At 40.9% G+C, this 25,865-nt stretch overlaps 2 protein-coding genes across 3 annotated transcripts in view; one reads left to right on the top strand and one right to left on the bottom strand.

The window, feature by feature from the left end:
- The window catches only part of SLC16A14 (solute carrier family 16 member 14), a 33,647-nt gene extending 8,678 nt beyond the window's left edge, over positions 1–24,969 (top strand). For both annotated transcript variants that reach the window (XM_034955326.2, XM_003821845.3), the window contains 4 exons: positions 945–1,217; positions 10,117–10,260; positions 13,272–14,249; positions 22,421–24,969. In XM_034955326.2, the coding sequence (XP_034811217.1) occupies positions 959–1,217; positions 10,117–10,260; positions 13,272–14,249; positions 22,421–22,572 (1,533 nt within the window). In that variant the 5' untranslated portion in view covers positions 945–958 and the 3' untranslated portion in view covers positions 22,573–24,969. The remainder of the gene's footprint in view (positions 1–944; positions 1,218–10,116; positions 10,261–13,271; positions 14,250–22,420) is intronic.
- FBXO36 (F-box protein 36) overlaps positions 3,422–25,865 on the bottom strand; it is a 133,703-nt gene continuing 111,259 nt past the window's right edge. The window contains exon 5 of the mRNA XM_055109190.2: positions 3,422–9,171. Within this exon, the coding sequence (XP_054965165.1) occupies positions 9,098–9,171 (74 nt within the window). The 3' untranslated portion in view covers positions 3,422–9,097. The remainder of the gene's footprint in view (positions 9,172–25,865) is intronic.

The following is a 25,865-nucleotide window of genomic DNA, read 5'->3' as shown; positions in this document are numbered from 1 at the left end:
CCCTCCTCTCATTCAAACATCTTGAGAGATAGATCTATGCAAAGTACCCATCTCATTATGTCCAATGGCTGTTCATTATGTACAAGATAAACTACAAGCTCCTTATTTGGCTCACAAGGGCCCTGCATGATCTAGCCCCTGCCTACCTGGTAACCTCACCTGGTGACCTGTATGTCACCACAGTATCTATTCAAACTCCTTAGTCTGATACCCTATTTTTTGAAGTAATTTTCTAGTAACTAATTAAGTTCCCCGTGTAAATACTAGGAATGGGGTTGGGTGGAGGGGAGTAAAGTATGCATCTTGTATAACGAGACATAAGTACCACCATTATTAGAAAGCTATGTCTTTCATTGTAATCAATTGGACTTATCAGTCTCTCCTGAGTTGGGTTAGTATGAGCCAGACCCCCCTGAGGCTAATCCACTCTGGCTGCACTGAACAAATTAACACTTGCACCCACAAAAACTGAGAACCAGATCCTCTGCTAGGGACCCCACCAAGGTGAAGCTACCCTGAAAGGCTGCCTGAAGCCAGATCTTCCTTCTTTGACATCTTTCTTGTCACCTGTCAGTATCCATCTCTATAAGTGAGACAGGGTATGGGCTTTGGAGTCAGGACTAACTGGGGTCAAATCCTAGTTTCCCAACTGACCACACTAAATACAGGCCTTAGAAAATCACCTTACTTCTCTGAGTCTATTCCCAAGATTGTAATACCTATATATGTGATGGCTGTAAGATGAAACAGGTTTCATAAAAGCACTTAGTCCTGGGAAACAGTAAGGAGTGTTTTCAAATCTGTATGGTGACAAAGATTAACCTGAAGATCAGATGTGATACTGGAGCCACTTTGACCCTGATGGGGAGGTAGAGCTGCACAAAGAAGATGAAGATATTTTTCCTTTTGATGTTCCATGAAATTATTTGTTATATGTATTTCAGAAAAATCTTGGAAAATGTATACCAGTCATGAAGATATTGGGTATGATTTTGAAGATGGCCCCAAAGACAAAAAGACACTGAAGCCCCACCCAAACATTGATGGCGGATGGGCTTGGATGATGGTGCTCTCCTCTTTCTTTGTGCACATCCTCATCATGGGCTCCCAGATGGCCCTGGGTGTCCTCAACGTGGAATGGCTGGAAGAATTCCACCAGAGCCGCGGCCTGACCGCCTGGGTCAGCTCCCTCAGCATGGGCATCACCTTGATAGTGGGTATGTTCATGTGTGACCTGTCGTAAAACTGAATCATTATCAAATGACAATTCCCCACTGTAAGTGATGTTTTATATTGTTGTAACATTCGATATTGGATGTTACTAGCTACTATTTTTCAATTGTGATAAAATATGCATAACATAAAATTTACCATTTTAGGCCAGGCACAGTGACTCACACCTGTAATCCCAGCACTTTGGGAGGCCAAGTTGGGTGGATCAGTTGAGGTCGGATGTTCGAGATCAGCCTGGCCAACATGGCAAAACCCTGTCTCTACTAAAAATATAAAAATTAGCCAGGTATGGTGGCATGTGCCTGTAATCCCAGCTACTCGGGAGGCTGAAGCAGGAGAATTGCTTGAACCTGGGAGGTGGAGATTGCAGTGAGCTGAGATTGTGCCATTGCACACCAGCCTGAGAGACAAAGTGAGACTCCCTTTAAAAAAAAAAAAATAATTTTACCATTTTAAGCATTTTGAGTCCCATTAAGTACGCTCATATTTTTGCACAACCATCACCACCATCCATCTTTAGAACTTTTTTTCATCTTCCCAAACGGAAACTGTATTCAATAAACATGAATTCCCCATTCCCATCTTCCCTCACCCCTGGCCACCACCACTCTACTGTCTGTCTCTATGAATTTGACTATTATTCTAGGTACCTCATGTAAGTGAAATTATGCAATATTTGTCCTCTTGTCTCTTGTGTGATATAACAATTTAAATATTTTAAACATTTGGAGTATTTTAAAAATTGATCATTTTGGCTGGTCCAGTGGTAGTGGATTATCAGAACTTATTAATATTAGTGTCACTAAAGTTGGTATACAACCCCTGACTGCTAAATTTAACTGGCTTAAAAAAAAAAAAAAAACTGTCATTTAAAAAACTTTATTTAGACCCAAACTCTGTTTGCCTAACCATTATAATTCATTATGTACCATTATAAATCTCTGCTTATTTAACATTTATGAATACTTTTAAAGGTAAAAATTTTAGATAAAACACTATAAATAAAGTCCAGTAACAATCTCATTTCAGAGTTCTGATTTTTTTTTTTTTTTTTTTTTTTTTAAGACAGAGTCTTGCTCTGTCTACCAGGCTGGAGCACAGTGGCACAATCTGGGCTCACTGCAACCTCGGCCATCCAGGTTCAAGGTATTCTCCTGCCTCAGCCTCCCTAGTAGCTGGGACTACAGGCACCTACTACCACGCCCGGCTAATTTTTTTGTATTTTTAGTAAAGACGAGGTTTCACCATGTTGGCCAGGCTGGTCTTAAACTCCTGACCTCAAGTGATCCACCTGCCTTGGCCTCCCAAATTGCTGGGATTACAGGCATGAGCCACCATGCCCAGCCTGAGTTCTGATGTTTTCAATTTGAAATATTATTGATTTTTCATTATTGAAAAATCTTCTAAACTGTTTCTAGAAAGCTTACTGATATATAGCTAACAGAAAGGAATAACAATATATTCTTGTATTTTCTTTTTTTTTCTTTTGAAATGGGGTTTCTCCATGTTGCCCAGGCTGGTCTCGAACTCCTGGCCTCAAGAGATCTGCCCACCTCAGCCTCCCAAAGTCCTGGAATTACAGGCCTGAGCCACTGCATCTGGCTGCATTTTCTTTTTTTAAAAAATTGTTTAACATGGGAACATAGATTCAAGTTTTCCTGAATATACACTCCCTATTCTTGTATTTTCTAGTTAAACCTAACCACACAGCAATCTATGAAGTCAAATCTTATACAGCTGGAGATACTAAACCTGGGAAGTTATTATAAATATAATGCTATGATGGCTAATGTGTTTCAGTTTGAAAATGAAATAACTCTTACTGTCAATTAATATTGAATAAGCATCTATGATATACTAGGGGCTTTCCCTTACATTATCTCATTTAATTTTATTTCCTTCCCTTAACAATGCTCTGAGATAACCACCACTATGACGTTTTTCAGTTGTTTCACTTAAAGGTGAAAGCCATATATTTATATCTAATTGTCTGAATTTAAAATATTTATAATATATTTTATACTGGAAACATAAACGGCCTCTAATCTTTCTCGGTTTTGTGTGAGTATGCATATGCCAGGCCAATGTGTGTCTGATTGGAATCTGTGCCTTTTCAGTGATTCCCAATTAGTAATTAATTGCTCGAATGCAATTCAGAGACTTGTTGATCTTGGCTGGCATTCAACTCTTTTTTTTTTTTTTTTTTTTTTACTTTTTGTAGAAACAGGGTGTCACTCTGTTGCCCAGGGTGGAGTGGAGTAGCACAATCATAACTCACTGCAGCCTCGAACACCTGGGCTCAAGCGATCCTCCCACCTCAGCTTCCTGAGTAGCTAAAACTACAGGCATATGCTACCATGCCCTGCTGATTTTTAAAACTTTTTGGTAGAGATGGGGCCTTGTCATATTGCCCAGGTTCATCTCAAACTCCTGGCTTTAAGAGATCCTCCTGCCTCAGCCTCTCAAAGTGCTGGGATTACAGGTGTGAGCCACTCCACCAGCAATGTTATTTTTGATAATACAAACAATATTAAAGCCAGGCACGGTGGTTCACGTCTATAATCCCAGCACTTCGGGAGGCTGAGGCGAGCGGATCACCTGAAGTCAGGAATCTGAGACCAGCCTGGCCAACATGGTGAAACCCTGCCTTTACTAAAAATACAAAAAATTAGCCAGGCATGGTGGCAAACGCCTGTAGTCCCAGCTACTCGGGAGGCTGAGGCAGGAGAATTGCTTGAACCCAGGAGGCAGAGGTTGCAGTCAGCCGAGATGGCGCCACTGCACTCCAGCCTGGGCAACAGAGTGAGACTACGTCTCAAAAAAAAAAAAAAAAAACACCAATATTAGTAACAATGGTAGTCCTAATGATAGACAACAAGGACAAAGTGTTATTTCTCAAGTTGTGTGGCACGTGTGTGTGCAAGTGTGTATGTTTACTGGAAGGGAATTAATACGGATAGTTTTAAAATTAAATAAAGGCACCATTATGTATGTCAGAAAATTACTGATAAATCATTTTTGTCTGTAACATTGTTGAACTGACTTCTTCAAATCTGCATTGTTTTGTTAAACTAGGACTGTTTGTCATAGGAAACACGCAGGTAGGTTTATTTCAGTGTCGGGCTTCAAGTTTTACGTCAGTTGTAATTCTACTTTTCTCAATAAGTTAGTAAAGGAAAACTGTGTTTCTAGAACACTTAAAATCCAGCTTTCTTTCCTTTTTAAAAATATATTTGTAAGAGGTTAAACAAAACACATGTAGATTTAATCTTGGAAGTGTATGCATGCAGTAACATCAAAAAAAGACTCAGAAGAAGGCCAGGATATGAAATGTCCCAATATTTTCCAAACCATCCAATAAGTTGGTCTTAGATATTATGTTTCATAAGTCCTATGAAAATAAGCAACAGAAACTAGTTCTGAAATTATTGGATATGGTTTTAAAGATGATCCCCAAAATAAGAACCCCTAACTCATGGTGAAATGTGATGGTCATACTTAATTTAATTGACAGGTAACTGTGTGTTCAGAATTTTGTTTGAGAGTCCCTGAATTCCAGACTGTGGAATTTCAGATTTTAGACTAATCTTTCTACAGGGAAAGCTGCCTGCCAGATAAACATTTTTTGCTGAGTTTCAGAAATCATAACATAACACAGCAGGCCTCATAGTTACATAAATGAAAGGTCTTTTATTCTATCTATTTACCTAAAATTATTGTCCATTATCCCAAGCTTCCTGGTACAGGGTGGCTGCAGATTTGTTGAGCAGCCTCAGGGAAGCTTTCCAAGCCAGAAACGCACAGTAACAGCTCTCCTTTATTTAGCACATACTGCATGCCACATGCACGTTAATGTACATGATCTCATTTGATCCTACAACACTGGAGGCCAGACCATTGTCTGTATCTTACAGAGGAAGAATATGCAACACTCATAGACATTAAGTAACTTACTGAAGGTTGAACAGCCAGTAAGTGTAGAACTGGCTTTAAACCTGGTCCATGGGACTCCAAAATTGTGTCTACTATGACACTGCCTGCCATTACATCAAATGAGAACTGAAAACATACTTGAAATGAATAATACAAATGGTTTTTACGTTCTAATCATTGTAAGCACATTTGGGCTACCTCTTAAATTTAGAAAGGTCCGTGGTTTTTTCTTTTTTTCTTCTTCTTCTTTTTTTTTTTTTTTTTCCTGAGATGGAGTCTCGCTCTGTCGCCCAGGCTGGAGTGCAGTGGCACGATCTCGGCTCACTGCAACCTCTGCCTCCTGGGTTCCAGCGATTCTCCTGCCTCAGCCCCATGAGTAGCATGAATTCATCACCGTCCTGCAGAAGGTCCCAACTTTTAATAAAACGTAATCACCTCATTTGTATTGTAAACCACAAAATATCTGAGACTGGTCTCAATCAATCCGGAAGTTAATTTAGCCAAGGGTAGGGAGGTGCCCAGAAGAAATAAACACAGAATCACAGAAACTGTCTGTTACCTGTGCCTTTCTCCAAAGATGATTTTGAGGACTTCAACATTTAAAGGGGAAAAGTGGGCTGGAGGAGAAAGGGAGGGTACAGTCATCCACATGTTGCAAGAGAAAAGGTGCAGATAGGGGAATCATCAATTTTGTATTCATCTCACACTCAGTAAATCAGCACTTTTACATAAAATAAGGTGAACATAGAGCAGCTACCTGTGGAGCTATATAACCCTTTCTCTGTGACTATCTGCTTAGGAATAAAAGGAAAGGCAGTTGCTTGCATGACTCAGCTTTCAGCTTAATTTTTTTCTTTTGGCAGAGTGAATTGGGGTGCCAAGTCTGTATTTTCTTTTCACAGTATCTACAGCAGCCTTTGTGAGGCTAGCTCTGAATCATTCTTGGGGGATGCCCTATTGTTGGGGGAATCCACAGGCTACACAAGATAAATGACTTGCTAAATCACTTTATAGCAGTGATTGTCAATCTTGATTGCACATCAGATCCACCTGGGGAGCTTTAACTTCCCCCCTCAGGCTGCACCTGGGATGGGCTCCAAGTATCAGGATTTTTTTTTTAAGCTCCTAAGCAACACCACTGTTCAGCTAAGGCAAACAGTTCATTGATTTAGAGGCTCCTAACTCTTTACTATGGTGAGGGGTTACCCTAAGAGACCCGGAGTTCAAAGCATCTGTAACCATCCCTGAGAACTGCCAAGGCTCACCTGTGATTGCTCCTCTCTTTACCAGCGCTTTTTTCCAACCTGTCAGCTGCCAGGATGGGTCAATAAAATATAACTTCCTGAGGGTGTTCCCCACAGCAATGGGACACTTTTTTTTTGAGATGAAGTCGCACTCTGTCACCCAGGCTGGAGTGTGGTGGTGCGATCTCAGCTCACTGCAACCTCTGCTGCCCAGGTTCAAGCAATTCTCCTGCCTCAGCCTCCCAAGTAGCTGGCATTACAGGCATCTGCCACCACACCTGGCTAATTTTTGTAGCTGTAGTAGAAACGGGGTTTCACCGTCTTGTCCAGGCTTGTCTTGAACTCCTGACCTCGTGATCCACCCGCCTCGGCCTCCCAAAGTGCTGAGATTACAGGTGTGAACCACCACACCTGGCCAGGACACTTTATTACAGTGGGAAATGGTCCAAGATTCAGATTTCTTCTGAAAATGAAAAAGTCAGATAATGTGAATAATCTCATCCTAAAACACTGAATTACTCTATAAAAGTGTGAGTCATGGTCAAAGGATTGTATCTCAATTGTATGATTCCCCCTTCTCCTTAGATTGTGAGGGGACTTCTTTTATTTTCTGGAAATGGTGGTTTGATTTTGGCAATGCTAGTGGACCATCAGTAAACAGTGGGTAGAAAATGAAACTCAGCTGGCACAGTGGCTCACATAATCCCAGCACTTTTGGAGACTGAGGTGGGTGGATCACCTGAGGTCAGCAGTTTGAGACCAGCCTAGCCAACATGGTGAAACCCTGTCTCTACTAAAAATACAAAAAATTAGCTGGGCATGGTGACAAGCACCTGTAATCCCAGCTACTCAGGAGGCTGAGGCAGGAGAATCGCTGGAATCCAGGAGGCAGAGGTTGCAGTGAGCCGAGATGGCACCACTGCACTCCAGCCTGGGCAACAAGCGTGAAACTGTCTCAAAAAAGAAAGAAAGAGAGAGAGAAAGAAAGGGAAGGAAGGGAGGAGGGGAGGGAGGAAACTGAGAGTCAAAAAGCTTGGGTTTTTTTTTTTTTTTTAATGTGCATATATTTTATAACCATGGAGAAGTCACAGCATTTCTGGGTCTCGCTTGGCTCATCTGCAAATCATAAATGACTGAAGCCCCAGCATGCGAGAGTTGATTAAGTTGACAACAGTGCCTGGCTGTTTAGTTAATGTTTTTAGCAGTTAAATAGTTATACTTTCTTAAATTTATAAAATTCCTCCAGACATGAATATTTGCACTGAGTTTGGAATTTTCTCCCTTTTTTTTTTTTCTCAAACGCCTTTTTAATGTAATGTTTCATAAAGCACCTCAGAAAAATTTTCTTCTGGGCCCTTTCTGTGAAGTGGAAAATATGATTGTGCCACTGAACTGTGATCTGTTGACCTTTGAAAGGGCTACAAACAGCAAACTGACAAGTCATGCATTTTTCTCTTTTTTACCCACTCATCCAAGCTAGGCATAGTCAAGTAACCATGGGTTTAGAAAAACAAAAATAAAAATGTGTAAAGAAATCAGACAAGTATCTCTAACTTACGGTATGTGAATTTCAGTTAACCCCAGTAATTCCATCAGATTTTTTATCAGTGCATTTATTTTATATATTATTTCTATAATGTGCATATTTAATAACAAATAACATTTATATAAAGTATGTTTAATATATTAAGTCTATTCTAAGGAGTTAATTTACTGAATTATTTCCTGTAATGCAACAGAGTTAATTAAATTAATAAGTCTTCACCTTCATAGTTTTTAGGATTAGGCACCCACAAAACCACTAGACAAAATAAACTCATTAGCTGACTGTACCCAGATATACACATGAATATAGTTAGAACTTTAAAGGAAACTTTATTTCAGTTTAAGCCAAAAGGGAAGCTCTTTAAACAAGTTTTTAACATAGTTCATCTGCATATAAGGTTTCATAACTTTGTAATGATCAAAAATAAGATAATTAAAATACGCCATCTTACTGAATATTGAGTACTAGTTCATATAAATCTGGATTCCTATTTAAACAAGGAATCATTGATCACAAGACAAGCTTTCAGCTTCAGTGACATCAGAAATTACTACAAAATCAGGAGGAGAATAAAGAAGGTTGACAATTAAGAACTAGAAAGTCAGCCAGGTGCCATGGCTCAAGCCTGTCATCCCAGCACTTTGGGAGGCCAAGGCAGACAGATCCCTTGAGCCTAGAAATTCTAGACCAGCCTGAACAACACGGCGAAACCCTATCTCTATAAAAAATACAAAATTAGCAGGACATGATAGCACAAGCCTGTAGGCTCAGCTACTCAGGAAGCTGAGATGGGAGGATCACTTGATCCCAGGGAGGTGAAGGCTGCAGTGAGCCGTGATCACACCCCTGAACTGTAGCTTGGATGACACAGTGAGACCCTGTATCCAAACAAAAACAAGAAAACAAAACAAAACTAGAAAGTCAGCGTAAAGGAAACAATCAGAATGCGTCTCATAAAATACTGTGCTGCTGTGAGTGTTGTCACATTTTACACAATGGAAATGGATTCCCGAATCTCCATAGCCTGATAGGTCTGGTCAGAGACTGTGCACACCAGCCGGGATGGGAGTCTGTATGAAGTGATGACAACTAGTTCTTTTCAGCTTGGTTTCAATCTGGGTATCCTCATGAAAACAGGCTATTAGTTTTCTGCCTGAAGCCCAGGAGTTCTGAAGACTCCCTTCCTGTACTCCCTTTTGGTCTCAGTTTCCTTATCTGCAAAATGGGTATAATGAAGAGAGCTTAGTTTACATGGTTGTTGAAACCATTAAATGACATAATTTGTATAAAGCACTTAGCAAAGTGCTCAGTAAATGTTAGCTAACAGGTAAATATGGTTATATATATACCTATGTAAAACATATAAGCTTAAGTATGTATCTTTTGATAGGAGGAGAAGGTGAACATAATAACCTACTGTCCATATAAATCCCCAAGTTGCTTCTTGGAATATATGTCTATACACAGACACACACATAAAGCACTTCTGTATCCTTGAAGCATAGTTTAAAAACCATTGATTGAAGGACCTGATAACAGTTCTTTTTTTCCCTCATTATACATAATACATTTTTAATATTTCTATTTTAGTCAAAAACTGAAATGTCTTTCTATTTGGAAAGAAGCCAAAGAAATAATGTAATTGAGGCCAGGTTTAAGACCAGAGGGAAGGATAGAGACGGCAGCAAACTGGAAGGGGTGTGACCCAGTCAAACGGGCTCAGCCACTGCACAGCTCCAACTAACTTTGGTCCTGTGGGAAGGTAGTCTGTGTTGCCACTGGACTTTTTGTGAATCCTCTTAATTTTTAAACATTGGCAACTAATTCCAGACATTTTTTAGACTTTGTATGGGATCGACAAAATGTATCCACAGGCTAGAGATAGCTCCTAGACCACTGGTTTCCTTGTAGATGAAAGAATGAATGTCTATTTATTTCAGGTCTGCCTTTCCTGAAAATCCAGAACCTTGTGCTCTCTGATGAAATTACTTAAAATCATCTTTGCATGCTAAAAATGTTTGGCATATAAAGCAATGGGGGCTTTTTGTGTCATTTAACAGCTCTAGTGACATTTTATTCTTTGTCTTCACATGAAGATTTATGAGAAAGAATAAAACGGAAGCGCCTTTAGTCAATTCCTTTTCCAATGCTCTGTGACAGGCCCTTTCATCGGCTTGTTCATTAACACCTGTGGGTGCCGCCAGACTGCGATCATTGGAGGGCTCGTCAACTCCCTGGGCTGGGTGTTGAGTGCCTATGCTGCAAACGTGCATTATCTCTTCATTACTTTTGGAGTCGCAGCTGGTAAGCATGTGGCTTTTTTTAAACTCGATTTTAAATGTTTTATAAGACATCTTGGCAGTGGATTTAATTGTGAAGAAAAGAGACACATTAAAACATTCTGTTCTGTTTCCTCCCCCCCACTTCACCCCAACCCCTCCCTACACTCCTGGAAATACATTTTAACATTACATTTTAATATGCCTTAAGTGGGGGGAGCCCACCTAACAGCAAAACTTGGCCTGCCTAATAGAATCAAATTATATTTCCATATGCCTGGTTCTAAATGCCAATGCTATCTCCAGTGAGGAATAGGAAAAGGAAGGCAGTAACGTTGACTTAGGTGAATGGACCAAAGATTAAGGAAATTACATCGGTGTGGTGTGGGAAATAAGCTAAATAATAGGCCAGGGGCAGTAGCTCATGCCTGTAATCCCAACACTTTGGAAGGCCAAGGTGGGCAGATCACTTGAGGCCAGGAGTTCAAGACCAGCCTGGCCAACATGGTGAAACCCCGTCTCTACTGAAAATACAAAAAAAAAAAATTAGCCAAGTGCGGTGGCACCTGCCTGTAATCCCAGCTCCTCAGCAGGCTAAGATATGAGAATAGTTTTAACCCAGGAGGCAGAGGTTGCTGTGAGCCAAGATTGCACCACTGCACTCCAGTCTGGTTGACAGAGTAAGACTCTGTCTCAATAATAATAAAGCCTCCTGTGTGAAAATAGAAAAGAAAAAACATAAATACATAAGTAAATATTTTTAAAAAAGATTAAGGAAACCAATAACATTTATTTACTCTTTAATAATCATTTGCTCTTTTTTTTTTTTTTTTTTTTTTTTGAGACGGAGTTTCACTCTTGTTGCCCAGGCTGGAGTGTAATGGCACAATCTTGGCTCACTGCAACCTCCGCCTCCTGGGTTCAAGCAATTCTCCCGCCTCAGTCTCCCAAGTAGCTGGGATTACAGGCATGCACCACCATGCCCAGCTAATTTTGTCTTTTTAGTAGAGACGGGGTTTCTCCATGTTGGTCAGGCTGGTCTCGAACTTCCAACCTCAGGTGATCCACCTGCCTTGGCCTCCCAAAGTGCTGGGATTACAGGTGTCAGCCACAGCACCCGGCCTTATAATAATTTACTCTTTTAGCCCTGTTCAAATTCATAAAATAGCATAAACCACACATATATGTAGAGACGAAGAAGCAAATCTAGAGTACAGTTAGGTTGTCATTCCCAGTGAACAGGTTAATACTGGCTGCCAGCCACCACAATCTGCATATCCATTATGCAAAATATATTCCCAGCCACAATTTCCTTTATCAGCAGGTAGTGTGATTCACACAGATGAGTAATTACTTGTACAATTGCATTTTAAATAAACTGAATCCAGCTTGACACTCTTTTTGAGTACAGAGCTACAATGAATGCGTTAGCATAAGAGTTAAAAGTTAGCTTGGAATTCTGGCTTTTCTTTTTTCATTGTTATTACCTGTGTGACTTTGGGCAAGTTATTTAACCTACTTATACCTCAGTTTCCTTATCTGCAAAATGGGTATAATGAAGAGAGCTTAGTTTACATGGTTGTTGAAATGATTAAATGACATAATTTGTATAAAGCACTTAGCAAAGTGCTCAGTAAATGTTAGCTAATAGGTAAATATGGTTATATATATAAAACATACGAGCTGAAGTATGTATCTTTTGACAGGAGGAGAAGGTGAACATAATAACCAACTGTCCATATAAATCTGCAAGTTGCTACTTGCAATATATATCTATACACATACACACATAAAGCACTTCTGTATCCTTTGAAGCATAGTTTAAAAACCATTGATTGAAGGACCTGATAACAGTTCTCTTTTTCCCTTATTATACATAATACATTTTTGATATTTCTATTTTAGTCGTAATTGACAATGGTAAATATTTGTGGAGTCAAATGTGATGTTCTGATACATGTATATATTGTAGAATGATTGAATAAGGCTAATTGACATATCCATCACCTCACATACTTGTGATGAGAACATTTAAAATCTACATTTAGCAATTTGAAAAATATAGAATACATTACTACTAACTACAGTCACCATATTGTACAACAGATCACTAGAACATATTCCTCTGGTTAAAACAGTTCTTTAAAAATGTCAGATGTTGGCCAGGAGCAGTGGCTCACACCTGTAATCCGAGCACTTTGAGAGGCCAAAGCAGGTGAATTGCGTGAGCCCAGGAGTTTGAGACCAGCTTGGGCAACATGGTGAAACCACGTGTCTACAAAAAAAATACAAAAATTAGCCACACACGGTGATAGTCCCAGTTACTTGGGAGACTGAGGTGAGAGGATCATCTGAGCCTGGGGAGTTAGAGGATGCAATGAGCTGTGATTGCACCATTGCATTCCAGCCTGGGCAACAGAGTGAGTCCCTGTCTCAAAAAAAAAAAAAAAAAGAAGTCAGATATTTTCCCTGAGTACATTAGAAACTCTTCCCTATAATAGTCCAGTGAATAGGGCTAGCAGTGGGATTTTTGTGTTATAGGCGAGGAAATAAACACTCCTTTTGCTGAGACTAAAGAGCCAGGTTGGGGTCTCTGGACACATAGTGCAATCAAGGGAGGCTTAAGACAGCAGAGGCCCTCAGAGAAGACATTCATTCTCCCAGCAAGTTGCTAAGCACATGCTGCGTGTTCTGGGCAGTCCTGGGCATACCAGTGGTGAAAATACATGGTCCTGCCTGCCTGCCTGGAGCTTCTATTTTTCTGATGTGAGAATGCTGCTCCATTTTGTTATTGGAGGAACTTGTGAGGCAAAGCCTGTTGGGGAAAATAGCGGGCTAGAAACCTGCTTGGGTGGATGGTCTTTCTGCTGCTTATCCCTGGGAGCTGCTTTTTAAATAATCAGTGTTATTGCTTTGTTAGAAATAAAAAGCATAAATAGATGCTAATTAAGGAAATGCAGGTGATCTTTGCTGCGAATTCTGGATATGGCCACTGATGTTGCACTGTGTCTTTTCTTCCCCTGTCGGCCTGTACAGGCCTGGGCAGCGGGATGGCCTACCTGCCAGCGGTGGTCATGGTGGGCAGGTATTTCCAGAAGAGACGCGCCCTCGCCCAGGGCCTCAGCACCACGGGGACCGGATTCGGTACGTTCCTAATGACTGTGCTGCTGAAGTACCTGTGCGCAGAGTACGGCTGGAGGAATGCCATGTTGATCCAAGGTGCCGTTTCCCTAAACCTGTGTGTTTGTGGGGCGCTCATGAGGCCCCTCTCTCCTGGTAAAAACCCAAACGACCCAGGAGAGAAAGATCTGCGCGTCCTGCCAGAGCACTCCACAGAATCTGTGAAGTCAACTGGACAGCAGGGAAGAACAGAAGAGAAGGATGGTGGGCTCGGGAACGAGGAGACCCTCTGCGACCTGCAAGCCCAGGAGTGCCCCGATCAGGCCGGGCACAGGAAGAACATGTGTGCCCTCCGGATTCTGAAGACTGTCAGCTGGCTCACCATGAGAGTCAGGAAGGGCTTCGAGGACTGGTATTCGGGCTACTTTGGGACAGCCTCTCTATTTACAAATCGAATGTTTGTAGCCTTTATTTTCTGGGCTTTGTTTGCATATAGCAGCTTTGTCATCCCCTTCATTCACCTCCCAGAAATCGTCAATTTGTATAACTTATCGGAGCAAAACGACGTTTTCCCTCTGACGTCAATTATAGCAATAGTTCACATCTTTGGAAAAGTGATCCTGGGCGTCATAGCCGACTTGCCTTGCATTAGTGTTTGGAATGTCTTCCTGTTGGCCAACTTCACCCTTGTCCTCAGTATTTTTATTCTGCCGTTGATGCACACGTACGCTGGCCTGGCGGTCATCTGTGCGCTGATAGGGTTTTCCAGTGGTTATTTCTCCCTAATGCCCGTAGTGACTGAAGACTTGGTTGGCATTGAACACCTGGCCAATGCCTACGGCATCATCATCTGTGCTAATGGCATCTCTGCATTGCTGGGACCACCTTTTGCAGGTAAACTCTCTGAGGTTTTAAGAGCTCAGAGTGCATGTACATATGGTGCGTTATGTTATAAAGTCCCAGATAAAGAAGAAGGTTTCCATTTGTGTACATTTTCCTTTTATCTTCCCATTCCTGCCCTTTACTTTCTCATTTATACATTTTAGCAAGTTAAATCCTATTCTTTCTTTTTTTTTTCAAGACAGAGTCTCGCTCTATCGCCCCAGCTGGAGTGCAGTGGTGCGCTCTCAGCTCACTGCAACCTCTACCTCCCAGGTTCAAGTGATTCTCCTGCCTTAGCCTCCCATGTAGCTGGAATTACAGGTGTGCACCACCACGCCCGGCTAATTTTTTATGTTTTTGGTAGACATGGGGGTTTCACCATGTTGGCCAGGATGGCCTCGAACTTCTGACCTCGAGTGATCCACCTGCCTCAGCCTTCCAAAGTGGTGGGATTACAGGCATGAGCCACCAGGCCTGGCCAAGGCCATTCTTTTATGTAGAATATAGATGAAATGCAGATGAACTTTTGATCCTATCCACATGATAAAGCAGCCAGGCTGGTAGAGTGAGGAAATAAAGTGGATGGAGTGATGGAATACTGACGGGCTCCTTACCCATTTGAAGGTGGCCTCTGGGCAGTTCCAGCTGATTTTTGTCACCAAGAAATACTGAGAATTGTTGCCAGATCTTCTGTTGTTGTTTCCCCCCAAGGGAAGCTAAGAATCTGTACTGTTAGGTAGCACTAACAGATTTCCAAAACACCATGTGGCAGGTGCAACAGAACACATCCATGGACTTGATCCAGCCCTACATTCGCTTCCTATTGTTGCTATAATAAGTTCCCAGAAACTTATGGTGGCTTAAAACAATACAGATTGGCCAGGAGTGGTAGCTCACACCTGTAATTCCAGTACTTTGGGAGGCCGAGGCAGGAGGATCACTTGAGCTCAGGAGTTCAAGACCAGCCTGGGCAATACAGCGAAACCCCATCTACACACACACACACACACACACACATACACACACACACACACACACACAAATACAGACTTATTATCTTACTGTTCTGGAGGTCAGCAGAGCTGAATTCCTTCTTGAGGCTTTAGGGGGGAATTTGTTTCCTTGTCTTTTCCAGCATCTGGAGGCCACTTTCATTCTTTGGCGCGTGCCTCTTGCTCCATCTTCTAAGCCAGCAGTGTAACTCACGTCTTCCCACTTCTCTCTGATTCAGACTCCCTGCCACCTCCTTTCACTTTTTTTTTTTTGAGACGGAATCTCCCTCTGTCACCCAAGCTGGAGTGCATGGCGTGATCTCAGCTTAACGCAACCTCCGCCTCCCAAGTTCAAGCAATTATCCTGCCTCAGCCTCCTGAGTAGCTGGGATTACAGGTGTGCGCCACCATGCCCAGCTAATTTTTTTTTTTTTTTTTTTAAGTAGAGATGGGGTTTCACCATATTGGCCAGGCTGGTCTCGAACTCCTGACCTTGTGATCCCTCCTGCCTCGGCCTCCCAAAGTGCTGGGATTACAGGCATGAGCCACCATGCCCAGCCACCTCCTTTCACTTATAAGGGTGCCTATGATTACATTGGGCTCACCTGGGAAATCCAGGCTCATCTCCCCAGCCCAGGTCCTAAATTAATCACACCTGCAATGTCCCTTTTGCCCTATTAGGTCACATATTCACTGGGTCCAGAAATTAGGACTTCGGTGTTTTGGGGGGTGGGAGCATTCTGCCTACCACAGGCCCGGAGGCCACTAGTTGGCAACATCTAGGATACATTCTCTGTCATGTATTCCCTTCATTTGCAAGAAGGAAATTAACCAGAGAACTTGGTATTCGGGCATAGCAGAAGCCGTGAGTACCAAGGAATCTTGTGTCTGGGCCAGTGCCTTCGTGGAAAGGCAAGTCAGGTTTGGGCAGATAGACTCATGCCCCAAGACACCAGGTACTGTGTGAAGATAACGAGGTCTGTCTTCTGTCCAAGAACTGGAGACAGGAGTCTGCATAGCATGGCAGAGGCTGGGGCAGAATGCCAACACAAAGGTGCTCTCTGGTGGTGGCCCTCAGACAGCCAGGGCTGGTGGTGATTGTCAGAGCTGCTAGAGGTTTTGTGCAGAGCCTCAAGCTAACCCAGTGGAGCCTCACCTGTTCAGATGTCCCCTCTCCCCAGCCACCCCCAAGCACCCTCCTGTCTGGGCCCTCCAGGCCCTTTATTCTAATACCTTCTGACAGGAATATCTCTCCCCAGTGGGTGAAGGAATCCCATGGGTACAGGACAAAGCCCTCCCTGCCCCCTTTTTTCCCAGTCTTTCTGTAAGTCATAAAGTCACCCTCTCCCTTAAGACCCCCACTGGCAGAGAGCTTGCACCAACAAACACGCTTTTAAATCCCCTTGAAATTTGAAGTACAAGAAATCATAGATTTTTGCCTGTACAGCAGACAACACCAGCAGTTGGCTGACTAAAAGTTTAAAGTCCAAGAGTCACTTTAGGAATCCCCAGGGCTACATATAGGGCTCCTCCTGGAGCAAGCTGCTCCTGTTGTCTGCCTGTGCACAGAAATGCAGATGCAGCATTTTTAGGTGAAAATTGACTATAGCAACGGAGCAAACTATACTGGCAGCTGAAAGGTCTAAAATTGCTCACTGATCTCATTATGTAAAATTCTCTGTCAGGTCAGAACGCATTTGATTATAACATCCTGACAATGATAGTTTAAGCAGATTTCTGTCACATAACCAGAAATATAGAGTTCAGGGACTGGAGGATATTGGGGCAACGTCTCAGACATCCTCTTGGCCCTTTTCTCATGCCGACTGCCTCATGGTGACACAATGGTTGCTGTATCTCCAGCCACTACATCATCATTTATAGCAGGGAGAAGGAAGTGGGGAAAGGCCAGTCCCAGCAAAATTCCACTTACATCTGATTGGCCAGAACTATATCACACAGCTAGTTCAAGCTTCAAGGGGAGCTGTGAATGCAGTATTTTGCTTTCCAGCCTCTGTACTAGAGGAAGGAAAGGAGAAAAGAATTGGGATTGGCAGTTGAATCAGTCCGCCAATGGTGCCTGCTAGAGATGTTAAATATCCATTGGAGGTATGGGGACCTAGTAGTGGCTCCTCCACCCTCTTGTTGGAGGTCCTTCAGATACACTGTATGCAGAAATGGACTCTGTCACTGGTGGTTCTTTGCATGATCCAGGGGTACTTTCTTCTAATGGGCAGGCTTGGGTTGTTTTGTCTTGATCCGTCAGATTTCAATGGTAGCATCACAACACAACTGTGAGGTATGGCATGAGTAATTCTCATGATCAATGTTAGTCAAAGCACCAGAGTTTGCCAGGATAGTTTCCTTATCCCTTCCCTGTGGTCATGTGCTGTCCACTCATCTGCATTCTAGTGAGCTTTCTTGAGTGGAAGAGAAAGGAATGATAAGTAGATGACAGGGAGTTATACCCAACCCTCAGTCATCAGGTCTTATCTCTTGACTGCTTCAAGGTTCCTCCCCAGAGGTGGATTCTGTAGTGGAATGGGATCCACCATGGACGGTAGAAATCGTTGTATTAATGGTTGGGAGCCTTCTATGATGTGTATCATATGCTGCTATGGAAACCCCAAAATCAACATTCAGATATGCCTGTCTAGGCCAGCAAGCTAAAGGGGACTTTCTTTATTTGCATTTGTTGGTTTCTTCATCTTCCATTGAATTCATGCACTAAGGAATGATGAACAACATTCATTGGCTACCTGCATGATGTTTCATTTATTGACTTTCCAGGCCAAGAAGCCAAGATTGCAATGAGATGCAAGCCACCATTTATGTGCACTGTGGGCTCAGAGTGACTGGCAACATGCGTGACTAAATGACCACATTGCACTCTTGCTAGAAATTCGAGGTGTGCTAGAAATTATTACTTAGCTGGGTTTGCTGCAAGGAAAATTACTATTCACATCACCTTCTTTTAAAAAAAAACAGTTTCAAGAATGTAGAATCAGAGATATTGAACAGATATTTCAACCATGTCATTCAGCAGCATGGACTTCCTGTTCTAATTTATTTATAATATTGTTGGGCATTTTGTTCAACCCCTTTAAAGATGTAATATAGGCTGGGTGGGTGGCTCATGCCTGTAATCCCAGCACTTTGAGAGGCGGAGGTGGGCGGATCACCTGAGGTCAGGAGGTGGAGACGGCCTGGCCAACATGGTGAAACCTCATCTCTACAAAAATACAAAAATTAGGCACCTGTAATCCCAGCTACTTGAGAGGCTGAGGCAGTAGAATTGCTTGAACCCAGGAGACGGAGGTTACAGTGAGCTGAGATCATGCCACTGCACTCTAGCCTGGGCAACAAGAACAAGACTCTGTCTCAAAAATAAAATAAAATAAAATAAAATAAAACAAAATTATGTAATAGTAGTACATACTTTCCTAGATGTTTCAGTATATAATATGGCAAAACCTCAGCCATCAGATTTGACAGACCAATATTCCACACACATCTCCTCCATTCACATAAAATCTAACACCTTAACAATAATTTGCAATGTTTTCCACCAAAAGCTGGGAGCCCTTATTTAATCAATACGAAAAACATCTATTACTTATTTGACAGACTCAAATGAAAAGAAAATGCACTTTAACAGGGAACCAGATTTTACTTTGAAGCTGTAGGTTTGAATTGGTGCTTGGATGAGGGTTGCCAAGAATCCAGGGTTGCCAAGAATCCCGGGTTCCAAATCCAAGAACTGAGGTCAGACCTGCAGGAGGGGTGGTGATGGATGCATGAGGAGGGCAGCTTGTAGGAACTCTCTTCTCTCTGAAAAAGTTGTGTCAACTTGTGCTGAGAGTCAAAGCTCCTGCTAGAGTCCTGTCTCTCTTGACCTGCTTTACATCCGACTGGGTTTGAATTCAAACTAGCAGAAATATTAAAACAGGCACCAAAGGGAGATGGCAGGATCCAGAGTTATTTATAAATAAATCCTAAAGGTGGATTGGAGAAAACCTATGGGATTAACTTGACATGAAATTTAGGACTACTCCTACAATTTGCACTATGTTAAATTGTTCAGTGAAGTTGGGTGTGCTTCTTTTAAAAAAAACTGACATGAGTTATGTTTGAAGCTTGGGCATGTGGAGATGCTTTTACACATGCTTATATTTTTAGAGGAAAGAGGACCGTTTTTTAAAAATAATAATAATAATAATGAATTTGGCCAGGAACAGTGGCTCACGCCTGTAATCCGAGCACTTTGGGAGGCTGAGGCGGGTGGATTATCTGAAGTCAGGAGTTTGAGACCAGCCTTGACAACATGGGAAAACCCTGTCTCTACTAAAAATACAAAAATTAGCCAGGTGTGGTGGCGCATGCCGCCTGTAATCCCAGCTACTCTGGAGGCTGAGGCAGGAGAATTGCTTGAACCCGGGGGAGTGGAGGCTGCAGTGAGCTGAGATTGTGCCACTGCACTCCAGCCTGGGTGACAGAGTGAGACTCCGTCCCAAATAATAATAATAATAATAATGAATTCAATTTAAGACTGTAGCAATATGTAATATACTTAACAGACATTTTTTATATTCTGCAGAGTAAAGATGAAGGATGGGATGGGGAAAAGGGAATCCTAGGGTGCTCTGAGGGTGACAGTATTTATTACTATCCCACCCAGAAGGGGGAACAGGACATGTTCAGACAAGGAGCCAAGAGAAATGTATTTGAGATGCTAACAAATTCAGCATGGCTTGTGCTGATGAGCGGGGGAGAGATGTAGGCAGGGGCCACATCACAGAGCCTGGAGCTTATAATCAACCACTTCCACCAAAACGTAAATATATAGTCTGAACGAAATACAGCTTAATTTTCCAGCCAGGTAGGATTTTGTCCTATTTCCGAGGTTCACGTTAAGCAGCAATAATAGTTCGACTTGTTTCAGCCATTTGAAACAAGCCGTTCAGGTGTTTGTTAGTTACAGCCATCATTTCTGCTCTCAATCACTGGATCATGTGGAGAGCGGGGATTTAGCCATTAAAATGACCTAGTCAGCTTTCCTATGGAGATGAGTGGACTATGAGAACCTCATTTGTATTTATTGATTTTTTTAAAATTGTAGATTACAGTTATTCCCATCATGTATTCTGCAGATACAGATCACTCTGCATTATCTGCAAGTGAATTGTTCATTTTGTCCTAATTCACAATGGTCCACAGTTGCCAACTGGTAACACTGAGTAGAAGTTGGGTGTGTTTTTATTCATAGGTCAGTGTCAATGTGCCTTTCCAATTCAATTCTGAAGCTGAAGCATTATTTTTGGATTACGTTTAATCTTTTTTGTCCCCCTTGTCTCCAATTATAGATTAAGAAAAGATGATAGAACACTTTACTGAGCCACTTCTAAAGAGTCAGATTTTTTTTTTCTATTTTTTACATCAAATAACAAATTCAAAAACTTGGTTTACTTTTAAAGTAGATCCAGAATTCATACCTTTTAACGTGTTTTTTTTTAAAGAAAAGATTATAAATTTGTATGCTATTGTTTGTTTTTCTTTATGAATGTCTTGACTGATCCCTGTAAACAGATAATCCAGGCATATTCATCACACACTAGATACAATAAACAAAGAGATACAGATAACAACCAGGAAGTCGGAGGGACTGGTTTACACCTTTCCTGGTTGCTTTTGTGTAGCTGTTTCTTGATGGGAGAAGTTTAAGTGCATTTACGCATTCATTTGCCAATTCGATTTTTTTAAAGATGTTTCTGAAAAGTGGCCACGGAATACTATGTTTGATCATAGAATCTTATTTTTTTATTTCATTTTATTTTTTGAGACGGAGTCTTGCTCTGTTGCCCAGGCTGGAGTGCGGTGGCACGATCTCAGCTCACTGCAACCTCTGCCTCCTGGGTTCCAGCAATTCTCATGCCTCAGCCTCCTGGGTAGCTGGGATTATAGACATGCACCACCACACCCAGCTAATTTTTTAGTAGAGATGGGGGTTTCGCCATGTTGGCCAGGCTGGTCTTGAACTCCTGGCTTCATGTGATCTGCCCGCCTTGGTCTCCCAAAGTGCTGGGATTACAGGTGTGAGCCACTGATCCTGGCCACTAAATCATTTATATTTTAAGTCTCTGCTAATTAATGTACTTAATAAAAGGGAAAAAAATGAATGTTCGAAATTTACATTTTTACCATAAATAAAACTCTTGTGTGTAACTCACTCCTCTCAGTTTGCGTAGTTGACTATGTGGGAACCATGACTTGTGATCCATTCTTAGAATTAATCACTGAAATATAGGAAACATATTTCATAGATTCTGAGACACATTTTTCTCATATTTTAACGTCTCAAATTAGAATGCCTTTTACAAAGTCCTGAGGAAATACTGAGTCATATTTGAATTGACAAGGATATTTATTTCTTACTGATACATAAAATAATGGCATATCATTGTCTTAGAATTCATGAAATATAGTGGTATTTTACAGAATGTCTAATAAGATTATATGCTGTTAGATTATAATATTAAATTATTATTTGAAAATAACATAATTTAGTCAGCATCTATGGCAGTATCTTTGGCAACTTAGAGTTTTATAAATGTAAATATTAAAGTTTTGTGGCTGTAAATGTGAATTTTATAACACCTGAAGATTTTGATTCTTTCTAGAACAAATGTGTACCCTCAAATACTTCAGAATGAATGAAAGTTCAAATGTCTTCTGCCCAGCCTCTTTTGATACACACTAAAAACTTCTGAATCATTTTTGTAGGTTTTAGAAAAATTCGTGTTTGCACTTGTGAAAAAAGAAAATCATTGGATTCGCATTTCACTGCTGGCCTTGTGCGGGCCTTTGAGTGAACCAGAAGGTTCTCCCCATGAGTCAGCCGGGAATTGCTTCAAATGCCTTCCAAAGCAACCCAGTGGCTTAACGAATGCAGTCCTCCCTAGGCACGGGGAACACTGGTGTACAGCACACCCTTAAAAATGGCTAAATGAGAACCAAAAAATATAAAAAACAAAAAAAAGGAAAAGAAATGGATAAATGAAACATTTTATTGGTATGAAATGACATATAAATTCTTGTAGAAACATTTACAGCAGCAATAAATGCCTGCTTCATGTTCTTGACTTTCATTGTATCAACTCCATGACACTGAATATATTCTTTTTTGTTTTGTAGGGTGGATCTATGACATCACGCAAAAATATGATTTTTCCTTCTACATATGTGGTTTGCTTTACATGATAGGAATACTCTTTTTACTTATTCAGCCATGCATTCGAATTATAGAACAATCCAGAAGAAAATACGTGGATGGTGCACATGTTTAGTATCATGTAATGTTCCGTGCAGGTTTCATTGTAATACTCATGCCTACCTCGCATGGTTGCTGTGAGGCACCTATGACAGGACGTGGGAAAGCATTTTGTACGGTAACTGGCACTGTCATTTGTAAATGCCATTGTCACAGCCTCATTTGTAAGCAGCACTGCCTCTCTGTTTGGGGAGATGTAATGCTGGAAGATCTTAAGGACTACATACATTCTAGAGATGACAGTGTTGTTCAAAGACAGCCTGGTAAATAATTGGTAGAAATGCCCTTATAAAAACCATTCTCTTGTCATCTACTGGGACTAGGGTTTTAAATACAGCTTTTAAAAACAAAAACAGGGAATAAAAGCTTTTCAACTCAACCACTTCTTTGTAAGACAAAACTGAAGTATCTGTGTGCTTCCAGAAAGCTTACAGATAAATGGGTTTCAAGCACAAGAATATGACTAGATTTCAGAAATTAATTATTACAGGGAGCTATTGATCTACTAGCATCAAACAAAGGCAAGCTCTAATTCCACAGGTAATACAATTTAGTGCAATCAAAGAAACACGGCTTGTATTTTTATGAGGGAATTCTGCAGCTAGGGATTGTGACTCCTAAATCCTCCTCTAAAAGAAGGCATTTGCCATTAATCCTAATTCAGTGCTATCCAGTTATAAATGGAATCTTGAGACAAAACCTTAACAAAGAAATAACAGTAATGATTTCCTTAGCAGAAGCCGTATTTGTACGCACAACATTAAATCAAGGGCTACAATTCAAGCACTTTTATTCATATCATTGGCCTCTTAGATGATAAGCATGATCTGGGGCCTGTAATACTTTTTTCTGAGTTTCTTCTGCCCAAAAAATATAATATAGAACTAATTGCTAACTGACAAATAAAGTTAATAGTTAAATCATCTCCAAGGAATGTTGCTAATCCAAAGTATAACACTATCAATTTGTGAGGATAATAAATGGAATGCCGTTAGTGTAGATGTCTGTGCCACATCTGACATTGGAGTAGTGATAACAAATAGCCCATCTCTAGACTCTCGTGTTGTTATATAGACCATTCATTTGCCTGAGCGTGGCACAGTTTTAAAAATAGTTCTCTTGATTGATTTCATACAGAAGATGACTGTGATCCATGACATCTAATAATGCCCTTTCTTTATCTGAGATGTCTATTTTTCTAAGCCAAACGTTTTTCAGACTGCAGAATGTTCTTCCCAGATCATTTGAAATTTCTGGCTGCCTTACTTGTTTACAGATAGTTTAAGACTATTTAAATTTCTACTCACAATTTGATCATCACACACACACAAATCCTTGAATATCATTGCCAGTGTCTTAGGTCAAATTTACCTAAAGTGAATACAGCCCATTCTCAATTATCCTTCACAATTAGACGCAGGAATGCTACTAGGAATTGGAATCAAACAATGCCACCCCAAGCGTAATTTTAGCCAGCAGTTTCAGTTATACTCAACCATGCCCTTCTGAGCTGTTAACAAGTGATTCAATGGACAAGTTCTCTTTTTGTTCCATCTCCATTATTTCCTGCTCTAATGTATAGTGGGAGTGGTTGTGTAATTAAAGGACCACCAAAATAATAAAAGGCAGCTAATGGAAAGGAGAGACAAAAGCATGGTTAATATATACACTTAATATTACCTCCAGTGACTCGGGAATTGCCTGTAAATTATTATAGACAATAGATTGCATGTCATACTCCATTTGGTTCAACACAACAACCTATGTGATATCATTACAGCTTTGGCTGCTGTTAAAGAATCCAGCTCTCTATTTTGATAAAGATAATCTTAAAGCTGAGGCAATGCTCCCTCCTCTATCTCTCTCTATGTAATTTACCATAGAATTAGGATGATTAGATTGAAACACGTGTTGTATGTTTTAAAAACTACATTGCTTCATTACTTTCATTTTCCGACAACATCAAACTAACAAGAGGCAGTGCTAAATATTTTAAATGGTGCTATAGCCAGTGTATTTGGATGCTTGCACTGCTGGTTGTGTATCATCAATATGATCTTTTTATCCAATGACTCAACTCTAATTACATCTAAGTTAGACTTGCTCACGTTCAGTTTGTACAGTTGTGTGTTGACTTACTATGTTTTGAAAGTGGTGACTTCTACCAAATGAGTGGAAGTTCCCATTGTCAAAAAAAATAAAGATCTGCTTGCAGTATTCATGTTGACAACAGAGTAAAAGAGAATACTGTAAAGAATTACTGCAAATATTTCCTGTTTATGTTATTTGCCGTTGTTTGAAGATATTATAAAGGGTTAATTGTATATTTATATCATGTGCTTTATCGTTTTCCCCTCATGTACCCAAGTAATTTTTATTTACATACAACTAAATAAATGTTGTCCTCTTTGAAGACGGTCAGTGAGTTTTTGTATAAAATTTCTATTTTGTTGGCCTCGAAGAGAATACTCCTAAAATGTAGGTGGTAATTATTTGTTTCATTCTTTCCCCTGAAAAACTATTTCTCTAGGTATATTCACAAACCACATGGACAGAATCACCTAGAATGATTATGAAAAGTGCTGAGTCTAAGTATTAAATTTAAAATGCACACATCTTTGAATCCAGCAATTGCATTTCTAACATCATTTTCTACATGTGAACACAGACTAATATGTAAGGATTTTTTGTTTATGGTTTGTTATATAAAAGACTGGGCCGGGTGCAGGCGGTTCACGAGGTCAGGAGATTGAGACCATCCTGGCCAACATGGTGAAACCCCGTCTCTACTAAAATACAAAAAATTAGCCTGGTGTGGTGGCGGGCGGCTGTAGTCCCAGCTACTTGAGAGGCTGAGGCAAGGGAATCGCTTGAACCCGGGAGGTGGAGGTTGCAGTGAGCTGAGATCGCGCCCCTGCACTCCAGCCTGGCGACACAGCAAGACTCCTTCTCAAATAAAAAAAATTAAAAAAAAAAGACTGGAAACAATTTAAATGTCTACCAGTAGATAACCGTTAAAGTATAGTACAACTGTTAAAATACAGTATAAAGTATTTTAAAGTATAGACAATAATACAGCGGAATTTATAGAATTATTAAACAAAAAAGGCAGATCTATATGTAGAATTAGGAAACAGCCTGAAGATATAGTGCTTTAAAAAAAAAAGCAAGATAGGCTGGGCGTGGTGGCTCATGCCTGTAATCCCAGCACTTTGGGAGGCCAAGGCGGATGGATCACTTTGAGCTGAGGAGTTTGAGACCAGCCTGGGCAATATGGCGAAACCCCATCTCTACTAAAAATACAAAAAT

This window comes from Pan paniscus, chromosome 13, assembly GCF_029289425.2.
Source record: "Pan paniscus chromosome 13, NHGRI_mPanPan1-v2.0_pri, whole genome shotgun sequence".
NCBI classification, from domain to species: Eukaryota; Metazoa; Chordata; class Mammalia; order Primates; family Hominidae; genus Pan; species Pan paniscus.
The sequence above is the reverse complement of the archived record's forward strand: the minus strand, read 5'-3'. Positions and strand labels throughout refer to the sequence as shown.